Below are 24,141 nucleotides of genomic sequence, written 5' to 3'. Positions count from 1 at the left end.
GTGTACCTGCAAATATTCTCTTCATGCTGTTGTGTAATGTGTTGCAATTTCTTATGTTATTTATCACCTCAGTCACTTTTAGACTCTTTTTTTTTTTAGCTTAAAAATTAATTTGGCTGTTTGGCTCTTTTTCATTGTTTCTATATTTTTTGTAAAAAAGAGTTCTCTTGAGCAGTAGAACAATGTTTCTTCATAATGGAACCTCAAAATGGAAACAGAGCGAATAATCTGAGTTATAAGGTATCAATTACAGTTGCTGTGTTTATCTCAATTTGCTTGCAGTGGTATTTTAAACAGCAGGATAGAAGTGAGGTTCTTACATGGCTTAAAAAAAATCATTTGGAAGAGTTCCATCACGTTTTCAAAGAAATTGGTATTAACTTTAAAATGTATTACTTTATAGATAAATGATAAGCCATAAGTTATCATAAAATTATTATATAAAATACATAACTTACATAAAGTTTTATAAAAATAAGAAATACTATAACTTTTATTTAGCAAAAATAAGTGGTTTGTAAATTACTGCATTTGTTATTATTTGCTCAATTAAAAAATTATAAGTATTGGTGGTGATAAGTAACATAAGTGAATAAAAATTCTCTGTGTTTTTAGGTGTTGTTACACTTGATAGTGTTCTACGTCTGTCAATCAATGATGTTCTACATAATCTGGAAAAAGAAAATATATCAATAGCTGTTAATGATGTTAATAAGCTTTTAGCAGCAGTTGAGCAGCTCAGAAAAGAGTTTCAATTTCACTGCTGGTTGCGTAAAAACGCTTTAAGTTATATGAAAAATACATTTGACACTTTAAATATAGCCACACTGAATGATGCCATAAATAAAATGGAGTCACTCAAACAGTCTAACAGTTTTTTTCATGCTCAAATTCCTCTTATTATGTTAGAAAATGACAAGAAGAACATAAACGATTACCCATTTGATACATCATACCTTTTTGTATATGATGTTTTCTACAATGCCCTAACATTATTCAGGCTCCTAGGTAAATAATATTTCAAGTTGTTACTAAGAATTATTACTAAGAATAATTAAATGAAATAGCAATTCACTTTTCTTTTCTCCACTTAGTTTTCCAATAAAATAGTATTTTTTAAATTATGTCTGGAGAAGTCATAAATGTTTCATTATTAACTTTTTCTAGCTCAAGGATCAAATTTAGTTAAAATTCTAAAAATTAACAATAAAAATGTTTACATAAGCTAACTATTTTTCAGTCAGTTCATGGTCCTAATAGGACTTAACATTTTCCTTAAAATAATTTTTTTTTGAAAGTAAAACTTTGTTTTTTTTTAATCAGCTTTATCTTGATTAGAAAACTACCATTACTGTAATTATTTTAGTTTTAGGTGTTGCTATTCTTTTACCTGTTATTTACGTTGGTTTTGCTCTGCTCATAAGACAACTGATACAGTTTGTTAGCAATGCTTTTTCTTCAACTTTCAGTGGCTTTTTTAGTCAAAGGTGGAATTGGAGGCTAGCATTTATTCAACCAGCAGAACCTAGAAATCAGAATAATCATGCTGATAGTTATTTCAGAAATTTTTTTAAGAATTACTTTGATGAAAAAAGTAGCTTTATAACTTGGATGACTGATGAAGATGTTGTTGGTATTGAAAATGTTTTAAAGATAACGGTAAACTTTAGTTATTGTTGCTTTTAATTTTCTTTTTTAATTGTATTCCTTATGGAATTGTATTCCATTGTATTCAGTGAAATTTAGATGTTAATGTTATTGGTTTTTATTTTATTCAAATTTACATAATTTATGATAGGAGATCAATTTGTGTCATCACATTTTAGAAAAAAAGATTCATTATAATTTAAAAATTTGCCAAAAACCAATTTAAACCTTTTTTGTGGATGTCAGCCTTTTGATTTGATGATTGTTTTAAAAATTCTTGGCAATCTTTCAATAAACTTTAAGAGCATTAAAGTTGTTCCATATGTTTTCAAGATTCCCACATATTTGTCATTTGTTGGTTATATTAATTCTCACCTCTCACCAATTCTTTTCGCAGTCCATTAATTTCAAAGCATTTTCCTATTCTTTTGAATTTAGATTATGTTAAAATACAAAAGGTAGAAAGGTGTATTTAGGGTTATTATATACTTGGAGTATTCTGTGATATTGTTCTTCTTTTTTGTTATAATTGATGTGTATGTTGACATTTAGTTGAGTTTTACAGTATCATTTAAAAGTTGTAACAACCCAATACTTGTGCAGTTTTGTATTGTGCAAATTACAAATTTACTCAAAATAACTTATTTTGATCAACTTTCCAAACCTTCTTTCCAAATTTTCTTTACAAGTCTTCTTTAAAAGTCTTGCCATTTAAGTGATTTTAGAAATGGAAACAATAAAAGTGATGTTGTTTTGATATTTCACAATAAAATGAAACAAATTCTACTGTTATTTTCTCGAAATAAACTCTCATTGGCTTTTTGAATTACATAAAGACATAAATGAGCCGATTTCAACCAAAATCTTTTTTGAAGAAACTGTTTTTGTTTTGTCTAAATTCAGAAAACATTCTTAGTTCCTACTTTTTTAAATCTTATTTAATGATAAATTTACTGAAATTATATAATAAATGTTTTTGAAAATACTTTTTTTTTTTTGCTTAAAATGTGCTGAGTAATTAACTTGGTATTAAAAGTATTTTTTTAAACTCAAACTTTTCAATAGCAGTGCAAATACAATACTGCTCAAAAATTTAGCATACCTTAGATTTAAGTTGTGTTTTTTTCGTTAAAAATGAAAACAAGAAATTTAGGGTTTTTTAAAAAACAAAACATATTTATTTGACTTTTTTAATTACATTAAGAGAGAAAAAAACAACAAAAAAACAAGTGTCTATCACTAAATATCTTTAATCAAATTTAGTATATAAAAAAAAAAGTTAAAAAAAAGCTGCTCATTAGTTTAGCACACCTGGATTTAAGTTTGCTTTAATAGCAAGATCAATAAGGGATATGTCCACCTTTGTTCTTTATGCATAGTTCATTTATTCTTTTAATTGAATCAAAAAGTTTTCGGCAATAATCAGTTGATAAGCTGTTGAACAACCCTTTCAAACTTTCCCTAAGATATTCAGCTGATGTTATGAGAGCTTTAGTGAGTTTGCGGTCCAGTACAGTCCATACATTTTTGATTGGATTAAGGTCAGGTGATCTAGCTGGCCACTGAAGTACCTTAATGGTGTTTTCTTGAAACCAAAGAGTCACAGTTTTTGCCTTGTGACAAGGAGCATTGTCTTGTTGAAACTGCTACTTGGACTCATTGCTAAAAAGATGTCTCTAGTCAGGATTAAATGATTTTCAAGCATCCTGATATATTTATGTTGATCCATACAACCATTGTATAAGTAGCAGAGACCTGGACCGTCATAAGTGATGTAACCCCATATGCCTACCAAATCTCCACCACCTTGGTGTTGCGGCACAATGAAGCGACTATGAGACATCTCATTATAGTGTCTTCGGATAATCACTCTGTTCTTTCGGTTGATAACTGTAAAAATGGATTCTTCACTAAATATTATTCTTCTTAGTTCATAGTTAGTCATTTTCAAAATAACTCTACAAAATTTGATACCTTTTAACCAATCAGTTGGTTTAAAGGTATCAAATTTTGCGAAAAATACCAAGTTTATTTCAAATGAGGTAATACATACTATGTTTATCTTGGAAACTTTTGTTCAGTTATTATGTAAAAAAGAATAGTTAAATTTACTTTTTAGTAAAAATTTGACTTCAAAAAGTAAAAAACAGCAGTTAAAAGACAATAGGAGCGCAAGTGTGCTAAACTTATGAGTGGCTTTTTTACACCGCTTTAATTAGCGGTCTTTGTTTAAGTTAAAAATAGATGGTTAAAATAATGTAATTTTTTTTCTATATAAGGTTTGTTTTAATTAATTGTAAATGAAAAAAAAAAAAAAAATAGAAAAGCCATAAGAAGTTTACCGCCTAAAAATTCAATTAAAAGAAGAAAAATGAAACTTAAATCTAATGTTTGCTACGCTTTTGAGCAGCATATTTATGAATGCACTGATAGAGCTGTTCAACAAAGACAAGGTCACTTTCTCAACAAAAGCAATGAAAATGGTAAAAGTTTTTTTATATATAGCTTATGGTTTAAAGTCTTTTCATTATGTATTACATTTAGTTTCGAAGAGCTAATGGCAAACCCTACGATGCAACTTTATTTTCTAGTTTCAAATGTGAAGTTTTAATTGAAGGGTCTTCTTTGGAAGTAAATGTTGTTTTCTGTGAGGAAAAGGATTCTGCTCTTGCTTATTTTACACCAATTAAAGCAGGTAACTACAGTATATCCATCATTGCAGATGGAAAATGTTTAGCAAACTGTCCAATCTTAAAAGAGTTTAAAGCAGGTATTTTTATATTTTAAGGTTGTTCTATTTCATGAATTATTCTTTTGTTTCCAATCTTTTTTTATTTTGTTTACTTTATTTTATCACCCATACTGATGAGGTTGTCTAACTGAATTAAAATTTGTATTAGGAAAAATTGATGCTGGAAGAAGTAGTCTTGTAGTCCCTAGTTCTTTATTGGTTCTTGAGGAAAAACTAAGTGAAATAATAAGTTTTGATGAGCGTGATAAGTATGGTAATCAATGTTTCTCACTGGTTGAAGAGCTGTACAAGTACCAATTTCATATTTTTGAGGTACATTCAAACTGTAAAGTAATACCTGTCAAGTCTCTGTAGAGTCTTTTTGGTTAAATTTTTTTTGGTTAAAGTAAATGTTGATGTGAAAAAAGCAGTTTAATGAATTTTTTTTCTTCTTGTGCAGTTTTTCAATGTGTAGCTAGAAATTATTTAGGGAAAGGCTTGGAAAAAGTGAACAAAAGGTTGTTTTTTTTTTTACATTCTAATGTACTTAGAAAAACAGGTGAAATTAAAATGGTAAAGAAAGAAAATTGTCATAAATCTTGCTATCATAAATAATGAAGTAACTTTCTTGTTAATAGATGCTTCAATCACACTTTTTAATTCATACCTAAAAATTTACCTTAAAAGTTCTGGCTGATTGATAGAAATAAATGTAGAAAATGAGTTTTTAAGGATATGTTTACTACTAAGATGTTTGTAGGCCTGGATGAGTTTTTCAACTACTTCCTCTGTAGTTTTTTGCTTTGTTTCCAAGAAAATTTCATGTAATGACATGAATGCTATCTAAACAGTCTTTTCTTTGCCATGCAACAACAAAAGAAACATAAGTTCACTAATAAGTACACAGGAGTGTGGGCCAATGAAAATTCCTTTTTTTTTATTTTTGTAGTACTATGTGATAGAAATTTACTTACTATGTGATACTTATTTAATTACTAAAAAGTATAGGAGGCTTTTAGCCATTCAACCATTAGACAAGTCTTGATCCTCATGAATTACAGCATATGTGTGGCCCCCAATTTTTTTTTTTTTTGTTTCTTCTATTTTGTAATTAATTACAGTTGTAATTCTCCTTTTTTTATTATCCAAAAGTAATTTTGCTGAAATTATATTTTTTACTCTATTTACACAAGTCTGAGGCATAACTAATTATGCAAGCATAAAACAATGTTCAAAGATGTTATCTAATTTGCCAAGCAACAAATACTATCACATTTATAAAAATTGAGCAATGTAATCTTAAATATTGCACAATCTTGGTATATGTGGCAGTTTTCTAATTTAACCAATACTGATTATTTAATCTGTAAAGCTATTTTCATGCACATAATATTTTACCTTTAGAACTGTTTTATTGAACATAGTGTTTCCTAGTTTGAAGTAATAATTCCCTGAATCTCTTACATTTCAATAAACAAATCTAAGAGAATCTGTTTTATCATAGTGAGATTTTATTGTTTTTAAGATGTACAGCCAAAATCAAGTCCAATTCTGGTTTTACAACTAGCAAAGATTAATAATAATCTTCTTCTTGTGGCAGAATTTTTGGAACTAGTGTAACAGAAAGTACCTAACCTACAGAAAAAAGATTTTTATTATTTAGACATTTCTAGCGAAACAAGAAATGACAAAAGTTTAAGTTGAAAGTGTAATAAAAAATGTAGGAAAAAAAAAAGAAATTTAAAAGAAAGCCTTTAAAAACACAACCTACTTAAAAATTTAGGAATGCAAAAATTAGCAATAACTAATTGTGACTGTGAGACCACAAAATCTGAAAAACAAAACAAAACAGAGAAATCCTTTTTTTTTTTTTTTAAGCTACATCAAAACAAGATATTCTAGATTTTTTAATAAATATCCAGTTTTGATTCTTGCATGGGATGAATGGATCTTAAGAAGTTGGAACAAGTTTCTTAACTTTTTGTTGTTAAGTTTAAGGAAGTATTTTTTTTTCATTAAAAAAAAACTGTTATTTGTGGAAAATACACCTTATGACTTATGATTTGAGACTTATGCATTGACTATAAAACTACTTTTTTCAGTTAAAAGTTTTGTGGTTGATTTAAACACCTATGTATAATGTATGCCTTAAGCTATATGGTAGTTAAAAAATCCTTGTATAGACATTATAAAAAAACGAGCTGACAAACAAACAGAAAACCAAAATAAAAAGTTACTTCCATTAAAATACTGGTCATGAACATAGTTAATGGCAATTAAAAACCAAAAAGCAGCATGCTTTAGGCTGTGGTATTTATAGCTAATTAAGCAGTATAAAGTTCTGCTTCAGTTGTCACAGTTTAAAAAACTACCAAGGTTAGTTTCACATGAAACAAATATAACAAAAAACTTTCATGCACTTACACATATTTTAGAAGACACACAAAGGTCACACTTTTTGTATGCTTTTGCCCTATACTAGTATAAAATGTGTTTTGCTTACGTCAATTTGAATAATATGAATCTGAGGGGTTTAATAATGCTTTCAAATAGATTTCCTTTGAAACAAATTGAGGTGAAGTGATTATAAAAAGCTTCAATGCAAAATCAAAAACTACAACAATTTTATTTTAATCAACCAGTTTTAAATAAACACGCTGTGCTTACTTAAAACTGGTTGATTAACATAAATTCAATGGGTTAAAGTTTTATCTGAATTTTAGTAACGTGAATAAATAATCAATCATAATATTTATAGTCAAAGTTAACAAAATTATTTTATCTATAATATATTTAATTATTAACTTATTTTCTTCTTTGGCTAATTAATTAAACTTTATAAATCTATCATCTGAAACAAACAAAAAAAAAAAAGTTATATTTTTTCCATGTACTGATTCAAATGAGAGATTTAAAAACTTTAATTATTTGCATCTTTTAAGCTTGGTAAACCAACCGAAAGGCTTACTCCTCAGTTAATATTTGTTGATGAACCTAATGCAAAATTACATCAAGCTCGAATAACTTTGAATAAAGCCGGAATTTACTCAGCAACTATTTTATATGATGAGAAAGTACTTAGCGACAATGTTACAATGCTTGTTCTTACAAGTAATCAGTTTTAGTTTATTTTAATGTAAGGTTGATTCATTAATTTCAACTTTCACATCAATATTTAATGCAAAACACAACTTTTGGTTGATAGGTATTTTTTAAAAAAAATTTCTATCAACCAAAAATTTCTATCAACCTTTTTTACTCCATTTATTTTTTCTCCCTAAAGATGGTAAGTTTGGATTTTTTTTAAGGTGTTGAAATGAAGGAGGTACAAAAGAACATACAAACGCCTTGCTGGAACCTTTATTATGAAGGATACATCTCTAGCATCAAAGAAAATAAAGAATTGCAGTCACAAGTTGACGATTTGAAGAAGAGGAGGAAAGTCTATTGCTACATAAGTCCTAAAGTAAGTAAAATTATTTTAAGTAGATACTGTTACTTAATCCTACGAAAGTTTTAAGTTTCAGTGTAGATTTATTAAATGAAATAGTTCTTTTGCCTCATTATTAGATACTGACTTTAAAAGAGTACTATATGAAAATATTTCCCAAAAAGTTGTATTCATTTCGAATTCAGCCATCTGTAAAGGTATGTTTTTTGTAAGTAAATTTTTGTGTGCTTAAAATTGATAAACTCTTTAGGCTGTTCTCTTGTTATACATTTTTGACATTCTCCTTTGAATCATTATAATGATGAGATGGAAATGATTAATTTTAGATTTCCTTGTTGGATGATATTGAGTCTGCTTTTTTGGTTAAAACCAAGAACATGGTTGTCAAATTGTATAGCAAGCATAGAAATGTCTTAGTAGCTACATTTGAAAAGTTAAAGTTAAAAAATATTGGTAATTAAAAACTTTTCAATCTCATAATTCAAGACAATCAAAATCTTATATGTTTGTTTTAAGATTATTTTACTTTACCTTTATTTCTATAATATGTAAAACAATTACATTAACTATAAAGTACATTATTTAAACCAAAAACGTTAAATAATAAAAATAGTTATTGTTTTAGTTAATATTATTTTAATTACTATTGCTGTAATAATAGTTTTACTATTATTATTATTATTATTATTATTATTATTATTATTATTATTATTATTATTATTATTATTATTATTATTATTATTATTATTATTATTATTATTATTATTATTATTATTGTTTTTATTATTATTATTATTGTTTTTATTATTATTATTTTTTTTTTATTTTTTTTTATTGTTATTATTATTATTACTATTATTATTACTATTGTTATTGTTATTTTTATTATTATTATTATTATTATTATTATTATTATTATTTTTATTATTGTTATTATTATTATTATTATTATTGTTATTATTATTATTATTATTATTATTATTATTATTATTATTATTATTATTATTATTATTATTATTATTATTATTATTATTATTATTATTATTATTATTACTATTATTACTATTATTATTACTATTGTTATTGTTATTATTGTTAATATGTTGAGTTTCAAAAGTCTATTCTTCATCCTTTGGTATATTTATTAGTTACAAAATAGATTTCATGAATATTAATTTTTGTTGAATTTGTTATATAGGTGGTTCTCAAACTTTTGAAGAAAAGCAGAAGTTCTTTTACAGTAGCATAGAAAAAATGCACCCTCACAGTAGCTCATTAACTGTTTCTCTTGAAGTCAATCGAGAGAGCTTGCTTTTGGATGTAATATACCTCTTTGATATTTTTTTTTTAGAAACATGATATTGAAGATTATTCTGATTTAGAAGACTATTTCTTTTCATAAATTAATGCCAATTGAACTATTGATGTTTCTAACTTGAAGTATTTAAAATTATCAAAAAACTTTTTGAAAAATTTCATTTTTTTTGATATTTGATTTGTATCTTGATTGCATATTTTTCTTTTTCTTAATGATGATTGCTCTAAATTTTTAATTAGCATGCTTATTATTAACTAACAATACATCTACAACTATTATTTGGTTAGTGCTAAAAATTTACTAATAATCAGAGTATTCTGTTGAAATTAGATTTAAAATTAGACTTTTTTTTGTATCTGCAATTAATTTTCCTTATAAGTCACCTTTTTTGCTTTTGAGATAAAAGTTTTTTCGCTTTCCTTTTGATTTTTTTTTTTGATTGAGTTAAAGTATTAATGGTTTTTAAAAGCAAGTTAATAACACTTTTTTAAAATATTTTTTGTGTTACAATTTATTTAAATACTCACTGTCTTAAAGTCTATTTTAAATTTCTATATAAATAAATAATAAATAATTACTTGTAGATAATTATATTTTTTAATTTCTACTTGTTTCTAAATAATTACTAAAAAACACTAATTGTCACTTAAATCTTATAAAATTGTAGTTTTTTTAAATAAGTGTAATAAACAAAATAGCATCAATATTTTTAATGATGTCATATGTTGTCTTTCGTCGGGCTAAGTATTCCTGCAATGACACCATATGTTAGCTTTTGTGCGATAAAGGTTAATTTGTTATCTGAAATTTGAAATTAGAATGTTGTATATTTAGACATTTCGCTCGGTCAAATCTTTCAGTCCAAATGATTGGTGGAGGAAATTTCAAATCAGCTTTAAGGGAGAAAATGGTTAAACCTTAAAAAGATTTAATTTATATGTTAATGATTTATAATTACTTTTATTTTGAAATAATCTCATCCTTTATATGTAAAGACAAACTTTATTATACCATAAAAAACTATCCTCTCTCTAGTTCTATGAAACTAACTCTGTAATTGTCTTTTAAAAGGAATTGATTGTGGTGGCTTAACCAGAGAACTTATGCAGCTTCTGTTTTCAGAGCTGTTTAATAAAAAAGGTGCATTATTTAGGAAATTTAATGAAAATGACTCTCAAGGTTTGGTAAGTGTTCTTTTTTTTTTTTGTTTCTTTTTATAACTTATACATATATTTAATATTAAAAACTTAATTCAGCTTCTACATCTTACAAAGCCTTTTTTTTTAATATTCCTAAATAATTTTTAGATTCATCCCAGTCCCTTTCGTGAGAAAGCTTACCAGAATTTAAAGTTGTATGAATTTGCAGGTTTACTTGTTGGAAAGTGTTTAGTTGACTGTTCAGTTGGTCAAGCCAGGCAACTCTTTATAAAAGCTAGATTTACGAGGTCCTTTTTGTCACTTATACTGGGGAATGGTGTCCATTGGAAGGTGAGCATTTATTTACAATTAATAATGAGAATTAAACAAATCATTAACTTATGATAAAAAAAACTCATTGTAAATTATAATTTAAAAATGTTATAGGCCATAGTTTAAATACACTGTAGGCCATAATTTAAACATGTTTTAGGTCATAATTTTCCAACACAACTTACACCAAAGTATTGTATAAAGAAAACAATATTTAAAAAATACAACTACTTTTAAATTGAAAACATATATTTTCTGATCAGATTTTAAGTGTTAAATGTAGTAAACACTATATTTAACATAATACTTTTAATTTTGTAGTTCAGTGATTTTTAAAGTTTCATGAATATTGTGCAAGTATGCTAAGCATTACATTGTCACCCTCACTAACAAAATACTTGCAAACACTTATATAGAAATACTATATATCTAGAAATACTATAATTTTTGATAGTAATTGGAGTTCATTTAGGTGTCTCTGTGAAATTTTGCAATTCTCAAGATTCATTGTATGATACAGCAAGAAATGAATGTTCATTGCTAATTATTTTAAACTCAATTAAAGCATGTTTAGTGATTAACATTAATTAGATATTATTTTTAAAAGTCCGTCAACAATGTCATTATCACTGAACAAATGATCCAAATTGTTGGAGTAAATTAGCAGAAAACTAGTCATTCGTAGTTCTTTGTTTTAATTGCTAAAATTTTGTGATTGCTTACCATTATGTTCAACAACTTGAGGCACATTCTGATGTCTTTCTGACTTGGCTGCTGTTAAAAAATCTGAACTGATCTTTAACCATCTTATGTATAGTTAACTATTTTGTGTGGACAAAATTCAAAATCTAACCGTTTTTGGGGGTCGTTCTGATAAACACGTTTAGAGTTTAAACACTTTAAACAGGGATATATGATTTTGGATTGGGACAGATGGTGCACCTCTCTGAGTGTTCAAAAATCCTTTAAAAAACTTAAAATGAAAAAAATAAATATAAAAGGTTTTCAGCAGAAATCTTTCTTTGATATACTGCGATGTAACATCTTGAGATAAGGTATCATAAAGTTTGAGTTTGGTAGCAATAATTTTCTATAAACTTCATCAAAAACAATAACTGTTGTTGATGACAAATCATATTTTCCTTTTTGAAAATGATTTTTCAATGCTTTAAAAATTGTTTCACAAACTAGTTTACTTTTACATTTTTTAAAAAGGTATGCAGTTGTTAAAAATGTATGTAGTTGTACCTGTTTGTAGTTGTAACCGGTTTACTTCTAAAATCCTAAATAGTTTAAGTGCTTTCTTCACCACAGCATTTTGCAAGTGATGATAAACAATACTACACAGGAAAGATAAAATACATACTTGAGAATAACCCTGATAATTTGGAGATTTACTTCACTGAAGATGTTTATGACAATGGAAATAACTTGATCAAGGTAAATTTTTTTAAATGAAAACTGTTTTAATAATTTGAATGCAAATGTTTATCTCTTTCTTTTGGTTTTCCTAGACGGTTGACTTGGTAACAAATGGTTCACAAATCCAAGTTACAGATTCTAACAAAGTGAGTTACTTACAGAGACTTGCTGAGTTTCGCTTACAAGAATCTGTTTCTGCAGAAATAGATTCCTTTTTAAAAGGTAATCTTTATATCTCACGATATCTAAGTTTTATTATAATTTATATGTTTTAGTAATATAATATGTTTTTTTTTAATATTGGGTTTTTCTTAACATAATATTCTTTTTGTTAGGTTTTTTTATGTTCATTTTATTTGGTGCATAGAGTTTTCTGTATTAAAAATTTTATAATTTCTTTTAGGCTTCAACTCCATTATTCCAGATGGTCTTTTATCAATGTTTGATGAAAATGAGCTAGAGGTAGCGATCATATTAAAAAAAAAACCGTTTTTTAATTGAGCTGTTTTTTTTAGCGGCAAATAATCTGCGGATAAACCATGACTATACGCCTAAAAATTTTTTTTCTCTCAGTTTATTAATAAAATAGAAACCAAAATCCTGTTTTTAGCTCCTACTTTGTGGCATGGAGTATATCAGTGTATCAGATTGGAAAGCGAATTGTTCTATTTTATTCGATAGTGATCCTAATGATAAGGTTGTTTTGCTTTTTTTTACAAATAAACTTTCTCATCCTTAACTTATCTTAGTTCTCCGTTAAATATCCGTGAAAATTCAGCAATCAATTGTATAATATATAGCAGTTATCTTTTTTTAATCAACTAATAAATGTTCTAAAAATGTTTTTTTCTTTAATTTAATTTTTTTTTTTTTTTTTTTTGTCTTTACCAAGGTTCTATTATGGTTTTGGTCCATTTTATCAAGTTTTAGTCAGGAAGAATTGTCTCGTTTACTTCAGTTCACTACTGGCTGTGGTCAATTACCTCCAGAGGGCTTTAAAGCGCTTAGTCCTCCTTTCCAGATAACTCGCGTCGGGTCGATTGACTCATTGCCTACGGCTCACACTTGGTAAAAAATTTTGACTGTAAATTAAAGTCAAATAAGGCTGAAATAATGAAAATTTTAACGAGTGATTTTTCTTTCAACTTGCATTTCATTTTTTTTTAGTTTCAATAATTTATGTTTGCCTGTTTATACAAGTCGAGAAGAAATGAAGAAAAAATTAATGATTGCAATAAACGAAGGTTCTGAAGGGTTTGGTCTCGTTTAAAAATTAAGTATGCGTTAGTCTGTTTTGTTGATGTTATTTTTCAGGCGCAAATTTGTTGTAACTTTAAGACAATGTATTATAGTTTTAGAATAGTTTTTAAAATTTGTATGTTTCTTATAAATTTCTAAAAGAATTTAAATTTAAATGCTATTGGATTTTTGTGATAAATATTTGTAAAACAAATTATAATGATTATTCTGTGCTATTAGATTTTATATTTCCTTTTGAGTTCCTGCGCCTATTAATATTGATCAAGTTCATTCTTAAAGTGTACAAAGCTAAGTTTTTAGCCATCTTTTGATTGTATCCGTAGGCTATATAGTATCTAAGGTATATATGATCATATGAAGATTATCGTTTGTGCATTGTAAAATTTCGTATAAAAACTCTTTATATTAAAAATCTGTCAAAAGTTTGTTTCGATCTCGATAGGTTCGAGTTCATTCTTATTCCTAATAAAGTGAGAAAAATTCCTAAATATCTTTTTTTGGTGGTACAAGTAATTTTTGAGGGATCTACAAAAGATGGCGAAACTAGCATCAAATCTTTACAGACCAACTTGTAACTATGCTAACATTAAAGCGTCTTCACTTCCCGCTAAAAATCTGCTTGTCATTTTGCTAAAAAGTAAACAACATTCTTTCTTTTGCTTTAAAGGTGGCCACTTTGGTGCTAACAAAACAAAATTTAAAAAAAAAGGCTTTTTTTTTTTGTTAGAAAATATGTGCAGCTAATAACATCGCTGTGTGAAGCATAAGGGAAATGAGCTCTGCAAATAAAAACGTGAGTACTGGTTTCGGTGTTGGCTGTTTTAACACTAGCGACAAAAAACGCGAAGGGAGGCCAGTAAAGTTTGAAGACGCTGAGTTGAATTCGTTGACTCAACAAGCAATTTCAAACTGTCTTAAGGCCACAGGCGTGGTGCAATAACAAGGTTTCTGTATAAACTCAAGTCAAGAAACTATTTAAAGAAGCACTTGTTACACTGTGCAGTAAATCTTACGCAACTGTTTAAAATCGGAGAGAATCCGACATAACCGACCTGCATTCAACCTGACTGAAGTTAACTACATTTACTTCCTATTCTGATCCCACAAAATTGTTGAAATTCATAATAAAACTAGTTGAAGACCTAAGTGCATAAAGCAAAAAACTTTTAACGTAAAAATGAAGTTTTCTAACTAAAAAATGCAAACTATACAGTCTGGAAACTAGTTCTAAGCCTTCTATGACATCAGATCCTAAAGCTACAACTTTAATTGTCAGGCGTGGAAAATAATCTTCGTGAAAGTTTACATAAAAAGACTATGACGTGAAATATCAACCAACAGTTGTACGTTTCATAAAAAAGTGTTTACTAATATTGTTTAAAGTTGTATGTTCAACACGTTTTCAATCCTCGAATTATATTAAGAAAAGCAAGCAACTGTAGTTTTTAATTGGTCGTCCATATAAAATACTAATCGACATTTACTCTTTCTATTATTCCTTTTTACTAAAAAATTAAAAGCGGAGGTGTTGAAAGATATATAAAAAAACAAACATTTTCTGTAAATACTCTATCAGAAACGATGGCTGTTAATATCTACTTTGTCTTCTTTTTTTTGTTATTTGTGGTGAGAAACAGTGGATTTTCTAGGCAAAAGTATAACGACATTTGCTCAATGAAAAAGGATAACATTAACTCACTATCATCACCATTATCAAGAACAGGTTCAGGAGAAGTATGCAAAATAGAACGTGTGTGCACTACGGCATGGGGTAAAGAATATTGCCGCGAAAGATGCGTCTGCCGAACGTAAAAAAATACGGCTAATTATTATTGCATCAGAATTTTTTTTATAAGAAGGACATGACCTTGGTTTATTGTTAAAACACTATTTTTCTATTTTCGATCCAATTATCATAATAACTTATTTAGAAATCTTATAGAGAAGCACTTTTTTAAAAATTATTGTCAAATGCACCATAAACCTATATACGTATGCATTTATGATTATTTGATGTGTAAATTAGAAAAGAAATGTTAGCCTCATTTCAAGGTTGTTGTTGTTGTTGTTGTTGTTGTTTTCAATATTTATTACAAACTAAAGAGAGATTTACAAGTAGGTTCAAATAAAGATGTTCTTCTAGTTTCAGTTTCTACTTTTAATAAGAAAAATTATAAACTGAGCGTCAAAATATTAGAAGTTTTGCAAATCCGAGCAAAACTTCTAATATTTTGACGCCTAAAATCTCCATATTGGAAAGCCACAAAAATTTAAATCCCATAAGCTTTAAGTTCTGTTTTTCGACTAATCGCTTTAAATACACAGTATCAGTTTTCAGCGTTCTAGGGCTTTTCAATATGGTGATTTTGGCGTCAATTTTGATATTAGAGATGCGCTATCCAGTTATTATAGAGATCAGTGACTGAGCTAGATGAGCAAAAAAAAAAAAAAAAAGGAGCTTTTAAAACACTTGATTTTGATGCATTATAAGATATGATCACAAAAGTTTTATACAGGCTTCAAAAGGGCATGATTATTTTTCATTTATTTTTCTTTGTTATTTTTTCTGATATTTCGACTCTAAGACATACTAATATTTGGAAAATTTTTTTACAAAGTCACGATCATCTTTTTTGAGGCACAGTTTTATCTTATGGCGGAATTGATCGAGATTAAATGCTCACCAGCTTTTTGTGTCAACCATTTTTTTTTCAAAATATCCCAAATATCCTCAATCAGGCGAAATTCAGATAGATTTAACGTTTCTTAGCTTTTGCGGCAAAATTAATGTTTCTCATCAAGGTTTGAAGCCACGCAATTTGTGTAATGTGATGTCGCAAGTGATGTTGTCAGGTCAAAAATTTATTAGAAGCAACTATAAAAAGAATGAGTATCTTCTCGATTCAAAATTTGTCATCAAGTATTATTTTAATCTAGGATATTTAGGGAAGGTAATTCTCAAACAGGAATTGCTTCTCAGAAGGAAATACAGTTATTATATAATAAGATAACAGTCGTATTTTTTTATTATACGACTATATCGCTTAGGATGTTCAATTTTCTTTGAAGTTTTTCATATCAGAGTTCGCTTCCGCTGGTTATCGTGATATCTTATCTTTGTTGAGTCAAAAACTTTATAAATGTGTTCGCAATGTACAATTGGGAGCATATTAAATTTCAAACGGCTTGCGTAGTCAAAACTGTATGATTATAATTAAAAATTGTTTTTAGCCAACATTCTTATTGTTCATTACTTTAGCTACAAAATTACTACTCAAAACACTTTGGTATCCAGAATCGTTTTCAACACGTTGATTTATATTAGCAATCGCATTTTCAACAAACATCTCCTTCTTCAAAAATTTTTGTTATTAGAGCAACTTTCATCAATATCCGTAAATTTCTTTCTTTGTGCGACGACATTTTTGAACACCTTTCAGAGAAATATGAAAACACAATGAGCCATGTTTTGTAGTGAATAATATTTTAAAGAAAAATTAAGGAACCTTTAAATAAATCAAATTAATTGCTGCATGTTTTTCTTTTTTTCTTTTTGGGTCTAAAGACGTGCTCAAAATTCCAGTAATCATACTTTATTTGGACAAGGCACAGTTAAATCCCCCCTCAGCACTACTCTTTTTTATACTTGTAACTGACAAGTTCTTTTATTGAGTAATGGTAACAGTTAATTAAAAACTTTTTAAATTTTAACTTTTTAATCATTCTACGTTCTATTGTTATATTTTAATAATGATGATTTCATAAAATAGCTCGTCGAAAATCGAGTCAAATATTAAATATTTATTGACACAAGGTGGCAACTCAATTACAGGATGTAAGGAAAATTGTGTTCAAGCTAAATAATCAATTATCAGATAGTTAAGTGACATTAAACGGTTGGCTTTTTTATAACGTTAAATATAAAATAAAATTTTGGAAATATTATAAAAAACAACCAAAAAGAATGAAAAGTTTCTTTTAACAAATATTTGATGTTAAATGTATGATTTCTTTTAACAAATATTTGATGTTAAATGTTTGAGAAAGTATTCACATTTCTAACGCAGCTTGTTTTATAACTGATCTCGAGTGTCTCTGCATTCCATATTTAAATTTTTTATACCTTAGACTTTTTCTTTTGTGACAAAAGATTGAGTCAAATATGTTACCGAAAAACAACGATAAAAGTTAAAACCGTAGAATCGGTTTATTGAATGGACCGCTCTTTGAATAATGAATAAAATAGCACGAAAGTTGTGAGTTGTACTCGATCGGGTAAGTTGTTGGACTACACTTTGCCTAGTCTGACAGAATATGTGCTTAAATTTATTGCTAATATGAAGCTGAGAGATGGGAAGAAATATACCGATGAAAGTTTAAAAATGCTGTCATTATCGTCTTCTTCAAATAAGACACAGTCAGGAAACAAGGAAGTTGTATATATGCAAACTGGACCTCCCACCAACGACCTAGAAGATTCCAGCTTGAAAGTATCTGTGTCATTGACCAGACTTCGCAGAAAAACCAAAGGATTTTTCAGTCAAACAGTCTCTTACAAAAACTTTTCTGATTTTAAAGAACTTTCACTTGAACATGTTCAAACAAACAAGAGTATGTATACAAATTTGCATGAAAAAAGCTTTGAAAATTTACGCCTAAGGCAATCTAAAGAAATTTCTAATGTTGGTTCCAATTTCTCTAATGATGCTGATGATGCACCAATTTTTACATCAACACCATTTCACTCTAGACTTAACTACTCAGATAATTCAATAAATAGACTGAAACAAAAACCTGATGTTGGAGCATATCCTAATGATGACAATATAGCATATTCAATTCCCCATTTAAAAAGCAACATAAACTGTGAAAAGTTCAGTTTAGAAGATCATGTTTTTCATGATATTTCACTGACAAAACCAAGTCAAACATATTTTGATACAACTGAAAAACAACATTCAGAAAATTTATCTCATAAGCTCGATGGTACTTTGCCAAATAGGAATAGGTTTCTGAATGAAAATTGTGATATTGACATTCATCATACATTGAACCATGTTCAGCGTAGCTTTTTTAGGCAGAAGCGAAGAGAATGGTATTTAAATAGATATATAACTGCTGATAAGGTTTATACTAATAATTTCTTTTTTTTCCACAATTGGTCTTATTTGTTTTATAAATTATCCAAAAGGACACAGATTCAATTCTATGCCATTATGAATGTCATCATTTCAAGAATGCAAATATTTTCTATTAAAGTTTGTGAACATTTTTCTGCCAAAGTTTTCTGCTTACGTGCTGTTTTCACTTTATTTTTAAATGAATTCATTTATTATACAAAAAGCATTTATTATCAATTTCTGTCATCTTTCCACTGGTTTTTCAAGCAAGAAAAGCAAATAACAGTATTGTAAGTATTATTGAATTAGTTATAAAGTTATAGAACAAAAGTGTACATTTAATTTTTTTAATGAAAATTTATTTTATTAAATTTAGTTCTGGGTCCAAAGCTACTCCTAGCAAAGTTGACTCACAGAAAAATTTTCTTGCATCCAGATTTTGTTGTCAAGTTTTTCTTAGTTTGATGCTTTTTATACTGGTAGTTCTTGCAGCTCAAATATATTTTTTAGGTGGGTGAATGTTGTGTGTGTGTGTGCGTGTGTATGTGTGTGTGTGTGTGTGTGTGTGTGTGTGTGTGTGTTGTGTGTGCAAAGCATTTTAAAATTTTGAGTTTTTGATTAAATTTAGGTCATTATCAACAAAAAATACCCAATCTTACACTGAATGGTATTGCTAATGTCTACTCTTTTTTTCTGGATGAAAAGCAAGAAATTCCTGCTTGGCATGTAATGGCTTCAAATTCCAAATTACACTCAAGAGAAAGATATTTTCCTGAGAAATCTCCTTTTATTTTATTTCTTCATAAGGGCAGCTATCAACGATTCACAAAAATTATTGAACTTTTTCAAGTACTATCTTCTTTGGGTTATCATCTTATTGCTCCAATAAATGAATTGAGTAGAGGTGAAGTATTTGATGCTTGGAGCAGCATTAAAAAAATGGCCTCAAATTCTATTTTATATCTTTGGGGAGACAACCTAGATTCTAGGTATTACATTACAAATTTTTTGCTATCAAGATTAAGAGTACAGGAATGTGATTATCTTTGAATTTTGTTAGCTATTATTAGTAGTTTATAAATAAATTTTAAATGTAAAGGTTACTATTATAAGTTTAAGTTATTAGAGAGTGATTGCTTATCACTATTAATTGCATAGTTTGAAATGGTAATTTAATTTTTATGTGCACTTAAATTGGTAATATGTGGTATGTTTAAATTTATCAATGCTAGAAGATAGTTATAGGACATACTTTTGAATATTTTTCTACACATTCTTTTTTAGTATACTGTCTGATTATGCTAAAGATTTTTGCTCCAAATGTAAGTTTTGTTTTAGGCTGTACTAGTTAAAAATTCCTTTAAGTCTAAATTTCTAGAATACTTAAAAGCAGTCTAAAAGTTTCTTATCATTTAGATTTTTATTTTGAAAAAGAGATATAAAATTTAATACTGAAAAATAAATCATTTCAGCTTTGCCAGCATCAGGTGTTGTAATTGGAGTTGAAGAATTAATCGATCAGGTGAGGCTCTTCTCGTTTCTTATCGCTGATAGTTTTTCTTATTTTTTTTTAAGCAAATCATTTTTGTATCATAGCTACAAAAACTGGAAATGTGGTCTTGCAATTGCACAGTTGTGAAATCAAATGGAGTTTATCATAAATATAACACTATACGCTGTCCGCTAACATGGCAGCAACACGAAAGTTTCTACGAGCGCATTATTTCTTGCCTACAAGCTCTGCATTTAAAATGAAAATTTGCATGCAAAGTTCTTTTTTTTTTCAAAATATTTATTTTCGATTTTTAATGGAATCGATTCATTTGTTATTTTTTACATGTGCATGATTTTTTAATTGATTGTTTTTATAATAAAAACGATGAATATCCTGCTGCCTTAAGACTTACCTTAATGGTTTGCGCATCAAATCATATTATCTTGCATTTTCAAGAAATTAGGAAACAAACAAAAATTACTGTCCTTTCTTAGAATTATTCAAGTAGAAGTAGTTTCTGATGAATGTCAAGTAACTTTCTGCGACAGTTTATACTTTGCTTTAAATCTATAACTGTTAATTGAATATTTATAACTATTTATGAAAAATGCTAAGGTAACTTAATCACTATGATGAGAAAATTAATTATATTTAGTTTTTTTTGTTTTGTTTTTTGTTTTTTTGCTTTAACTAATTATTACGCGTAAGTTACAATACTTACATTTAATACTTTACTATATAAAGCTTATATTTAACTCAAAAAGGCAATACTGTTATAAGATTTTCTTCAATATCAAAAATAATCAAATGGAATCAATCAAAAGGATGCCAATAGGGAGCGAAAAACCGACCCGAGTTGCCCGTAGACGCGCAATTTTAATGAGTTTAGGTACCTGATACCCTAGCCTTCGGGTCGGGTATTACCCGATATAAGCTACCCGAAGTACTACCAATAGAAGTACCTGAAAATCGGGTAATAAAACAATTTATTCAGTCGATCATTGGACGAAAATTTTCGCATCATCGTGTATTTTTGTTTACTTTATTATTGCATCTTTTTTAATTTTATTTCAATTCTTTTAACATAACTTTTATTTCTACTTAATAGTTTCACCTAGTCCATGTAAATATTAATTTTTAGTTAAAATTTGCAGACGCTTAGGATCCAAATGAGAATTTTTGAGAAGCTCACTTTGGATATTAACAGGTCAACTTTTGATTTGAAACAAACATCTAACTCTTCCATTATTCCATACTCAACCTTTTTTTTTTTTTTTTTTTTTTTTTTGTTCTATTGACATTTTTGAAGTTAATTCTGATGATTATAAATCGCAATCACTAATTGAACCATCTGAAGCGCAACAACCACCCACCAGAAAGCCATGAGAAGAACCGGAAAAGAGGAAGTCCCAGACCAAAATGGTTTGGGATGAGGATAATATTCATAAAGTAAGGCTGATCATAGAGATCACTAGGTGGGTGGTAGAAAAGATGAAACCAGTTCAGTAGTAGAGGTCAAAGCATTCATTCGCGTTCTCAATTTGAGCACATGCACTGCAATTCCAAAAATCTATCATTTCATGATCAAATCAATTGTTATAATTTAATGTCAAATCCATTATTATAATTTTGCGGCTGTTTGAAGCATTTTCAAACTCTGTTTCTGTTGACAAGACAGTGACCATCTACAAGGTTGTACCCATGCTTGTTACAATAAAGTTAGAACTCAAGACAACTCAAAAGTTGATGAAGGATCACTTAATACAAGAAATAACAAACTACTTTTGACTGGAGACCGATAAAAGAATCCCACATAGTGGAAGATGCAAAAGGATTAAAAATTCCCAAGTAAAAAGATTTTTCTGGTTTGCTTCGTTATCAAAACACTAACTCAGACATTTGTTTTGTGCAAAATAAAAGTAAAGTGCGTGCTGAAATTTATTTATCTTTTTCTTTTCTTTTAGTTTTGTAACTTAAATTATTGATTTTTAAACTTTTTTTTCAATCATCAATAACAAAATAATTGCGTTTAAATGTAGTAAAATCATTAGAGTTTTAAATCTTAGCAAAGTTCCGCAAAGTAAATATATAAAATTCATATACACTTAACCGCAAAATTAACGCACCACATACATTTCGATTTATTTTAATTGTCGCCAATATTATATATTTTGACAAACATATTAAGAGTAGAACACATGACAACAGCTAAAAGTTGAAAAACCCATTAGCCAGAAACCAATACTGGTTGATGATCGACTTTTCTTTGCCAATCAATTTAGGAATAAATTTGACACCTCAAAGAACAACCAGAGGAATTTTAACATAAAGCACTACTTTCAAACTTGTTGATTTCTTCGCTCGATACTCCTGCCTTTGTCGACGTATTCAAGCTCAATTTAGGACAAGGTTGTTAACATTTTTACCCAAACTTTTGGCTGTATTAACAATAACAAAAGCAGCTTAACGATCAGATTAGTGTATTCAGTCTTAAACAGCTGCCAGACCTGGTATAACGACAGTTTTTGTTGTTACATCAGTTCAGGTAGCTCTTTCTTTTTCTTGAAATAAATGTGAGGCCTTCAACTGCTCCAGTGGTACTCTTATCTTCAGTTTCTACATTTGAACTGTTTTTTTCTTCTTGTTAACGCTATATCTAATCTAGCTATTGATCCTCCCCTTCCTTTCTCTAGCTGTGCAAGTAAGAAGTAATCATAAAATAAAGTAATCATTAAATAGTAATCATGCTCATATCATTGGCATGAGCTACATCAATCAAATCATCCAGTCTGGTGGTAAAAGCATCCTCCTTTGCTTGCTGAGTTGCGGATCTTCTTCCTTTATTCTTCTTTAGGAAACCCCATTTTTCAAATTATTATTTCAGTTTTTTTGAAAATTTTGGTGTTCACTCATTTCAATTCGCAAATTCTCATTTTGGTATTGGATCTTGAAAAAACTCAATGCCAAAATTATCCAGTCAATTCAGCCACAGAATCTCCAAGTAGATACACATCATAACACAGTAGTCTGATGTTATAATCAGATTTCTTTTATCAAATCAGAAACTTAGCAAAAGTTAATTTAAAGAATACAACAAGGAATATAATAATGATGTCTCACAGTAATTTTTGATATCTGTGACCGTGACCTGGAAGTACTTATCAACTTGATCATTGCTAAATTTAGTAATGTCCAAATGAGCCCATATTTGGTAATAGATGTTTTTTTATATAAAGGAACAAAATGATACAATTAAGCTCTACAACTTAAAAAAGTATAATGTAAATATGCACATACAGTTTTAACAGCAGCATGAGGTTACTTTTCAAAATTCTTATTTTTATTTTCCTTATTTTTACGTTTCTTGTATTATTTTCTATTTGTAATTTTTAAAATTAAATCCTGAAAACTTTTCTAAATCAAAACCTGTTTACTATGGTTATAGATCTTGGTTACAACGTATTAGCAAATTATTTAAACAATCCAAAAAGAACGTGTTTTTTCACTAGTGCATGTCATAAGTTTCTCATTAAAAACCAGACAAGAATCAGCAAAAACCGATTATCTAAATAATAGGCACACTTTACACAATAAAAAATATATATATTTGCAAAAAATATATTTTTTTAAAGCACCTAAACAAAAGAAACATTAAAAGTTTTTCTAATTAGTTTCCTTTTGCATAATCTTTTAAAAATTTTTTCTTTTATCGATAAACTTTTTTAATTGTTTACTTTTTAATAATGGATATTATTAAACTCAATGTTAAAATTGATCTTTTTCCACTATAATCGTTAGATATGATCTCCACTATAATTGTAATAATTTATTTTTATATTTATCATGATATTTTAAATAAAATCAATTTTTTTAGATAACTTCTTATTGTTTAAATTCTTAAACGGCCTTGGATCAATGTACCCGAAGCTATAGCCGATTTAGCCCAAACGAAAAACATTTTACGCAATTTTGTTACGAAATATAATCAGCAAAAGAGCACCATCAAGTCGTCGAAAAGTAAACAAGTGGGTGAAAAGGAGACACAACTGCTTTTTTTTTTGTTTTTGTTTTTAAATAATATTTATCAAATAAGTGCAATGTAGAAGTTTAGTAATGAGTAAGTCATGTGAAACATTTCTTCTACAAACACACGCGATATTTTACATTAGATGCAACACATTTATAAGGCGATTTTAACCACCCCTTAACGCTCTTTGTACCATTA

General features: G+C 28.0%; 2 protein-coding genes across 3 annotated transcripts; both read left to right on the top strand.

Annotated features, from left to right (window-relative positions):
* Nucleotides 1-74: 74 nt before the first annotated feature.
* Nucleotides 75-13,517, top strand: LOC149890168 (apoptosis-resistant E3 ubiquitin protein ligase 1-like). Of its 2 annotated transcripts, XM_090084174.1 has the most exons (19): nucleotides 75-373; nucleotides 616-1,008; nucleotides 1,367-1,659; nucleotides 4,192-4,417; nucleotides 4,548-4,711; nucleotides 7,321-7,489; nucleotides 7,687-7,844; nucleotides 7,949-8,026; nucleotides 8,156-8,282; nucleotides 9,028-9,149; nucleotides 9,982-10,057; nucleotides 10,219-10,331; nucleotides 10,455-10,637; nucleotides 11,934-12,059; nucleotides 12,134-12,263; nucleotides 12,445-12,503; nucleotides 12,652-12,738; nucleotides 12,934-13,109; nucleotides 13,209-13,517. In XM_090084174.1, the coding sequence occupies exons 1-19, from the start codon at nucleotides 196-198 to the stop codon at nucleotides 13,309-13,311; spliced, it is 2,961 nt and encodes a 986-aa protein (XP_089940300.1). In that variant the 5' UTR covers nucleotides 75-195; the 3' UTR covers nucleotides 13,312-13,517. The 2 variants fall into 2 exon arrangements, with proteins under 2 accessions (XP_089940300.1, XP_089940301.1); XM_090084175.1 differs by lacking the exon at nucleotides 7,321-7,489 and having other exon boundaries at nucleotides 98-373.
* A 3,657-nt stretch (nucleotides 13,518-17,174) lies between these two features.
* On the top strand, nucleotides 17,175-20,315 carry LOC149890167 (uncharacterized). Its single transcript, XM_090086120.1, has 6 exons — nucleotides 17,175-18,711; nucleotides 18,798-18,931; nucleotides 19,050-19,410; nucleotides 19,706-19,743; nucleotides 19,894-19,943; nucleotides 20,018-20,315. Exons 1-6 carry the CDS (start codon nucleotides 17,639-17,641, stop codon nucleotides 20,174-20,176), a joined length of 1,815 nt encoding a protein of 604 aa, XP_089942246.1. The 5' UTR covers nucleotides 17,175-17,638; the 3' UTR covers nucleotides 20,177-20,315.
* The last annotated feature ends 3,826 nt before the right edge of the window (nucleotides 20,316-24,141 follow it).

The sequence above is a fragment of the Hydra viridissima genome, unplaced genomic scaffold (genome assembly GCF_058129835.1).
Source record: "Hydra viridissima isolate aposymbiotic clone 2 unplaced genomic scaffold, HvirCarnegie_v1 scaffold_4, whole genome shotgun sequence".
Taxonomy (NCBI): domain Eukaryota; kingdom Metazoa; phylum Cnidaria; class Hydrozoa; order Anthoathecata; family Hydridae; genus Hydra; species Hydra viridissima.
The sequence above is the reverse complement of the archived record's forward strand: the minus strand, read 5'-3'. Positions and strand labels throughout refer to the sequence as shown.

What these genes read in the sequence shown, in the direction of transcription:
- LOC149890168 (XM_090084174.1), top strand. Translation starts at nt 196, where the DNA reads ATGGAACCTCAAAATGGAAACAGAGCGAATAATCTGAGTTATAAGGTA. An exon ending in GTTAAAGTTAAAAAATATTG is followed by an intron (nt 8,283 to 9,027) that starts GTAATTAAAAAC and finishes TTTGTTATATAG; the next exon opens with GTGGTTCTCAAACTTTTGAA. An exon ending in TTGCCTACGGCTCACACTTG is followed by an intron (nt 13,110 to 13,208) that starts GTAAAAAATTTT and finishes ATTTTTTTTTAG; the next exon opens with TTTCAATAATTTATGTTTGC.
- LOC149890167 (XM_090086120.1), top strand. Translation starts at nt 17,639, where the DNA reads ATGAAGCTGAGAGATGGGAAGAAATATACCGATGAAAGTTTAAAAATG. An exon ending in GGAGACAACCTAGATTCTAG is followed by an intron (nt 19,411 to 19,705) that starts GTATTACATTAC and finishes ATTCTTTTTTAG; the next exon opens with TATACTGTCTGATTATGCTA. An exon ending in TAAAGATTTTTGCTCCAAAT is followed by an intron (nt 19,744 to 19,893) that starts GTAAGTTTTGTT and finishes AAATCATTTCAG; the next exon opens with CTTTGCCAGCATCAGGTGTT.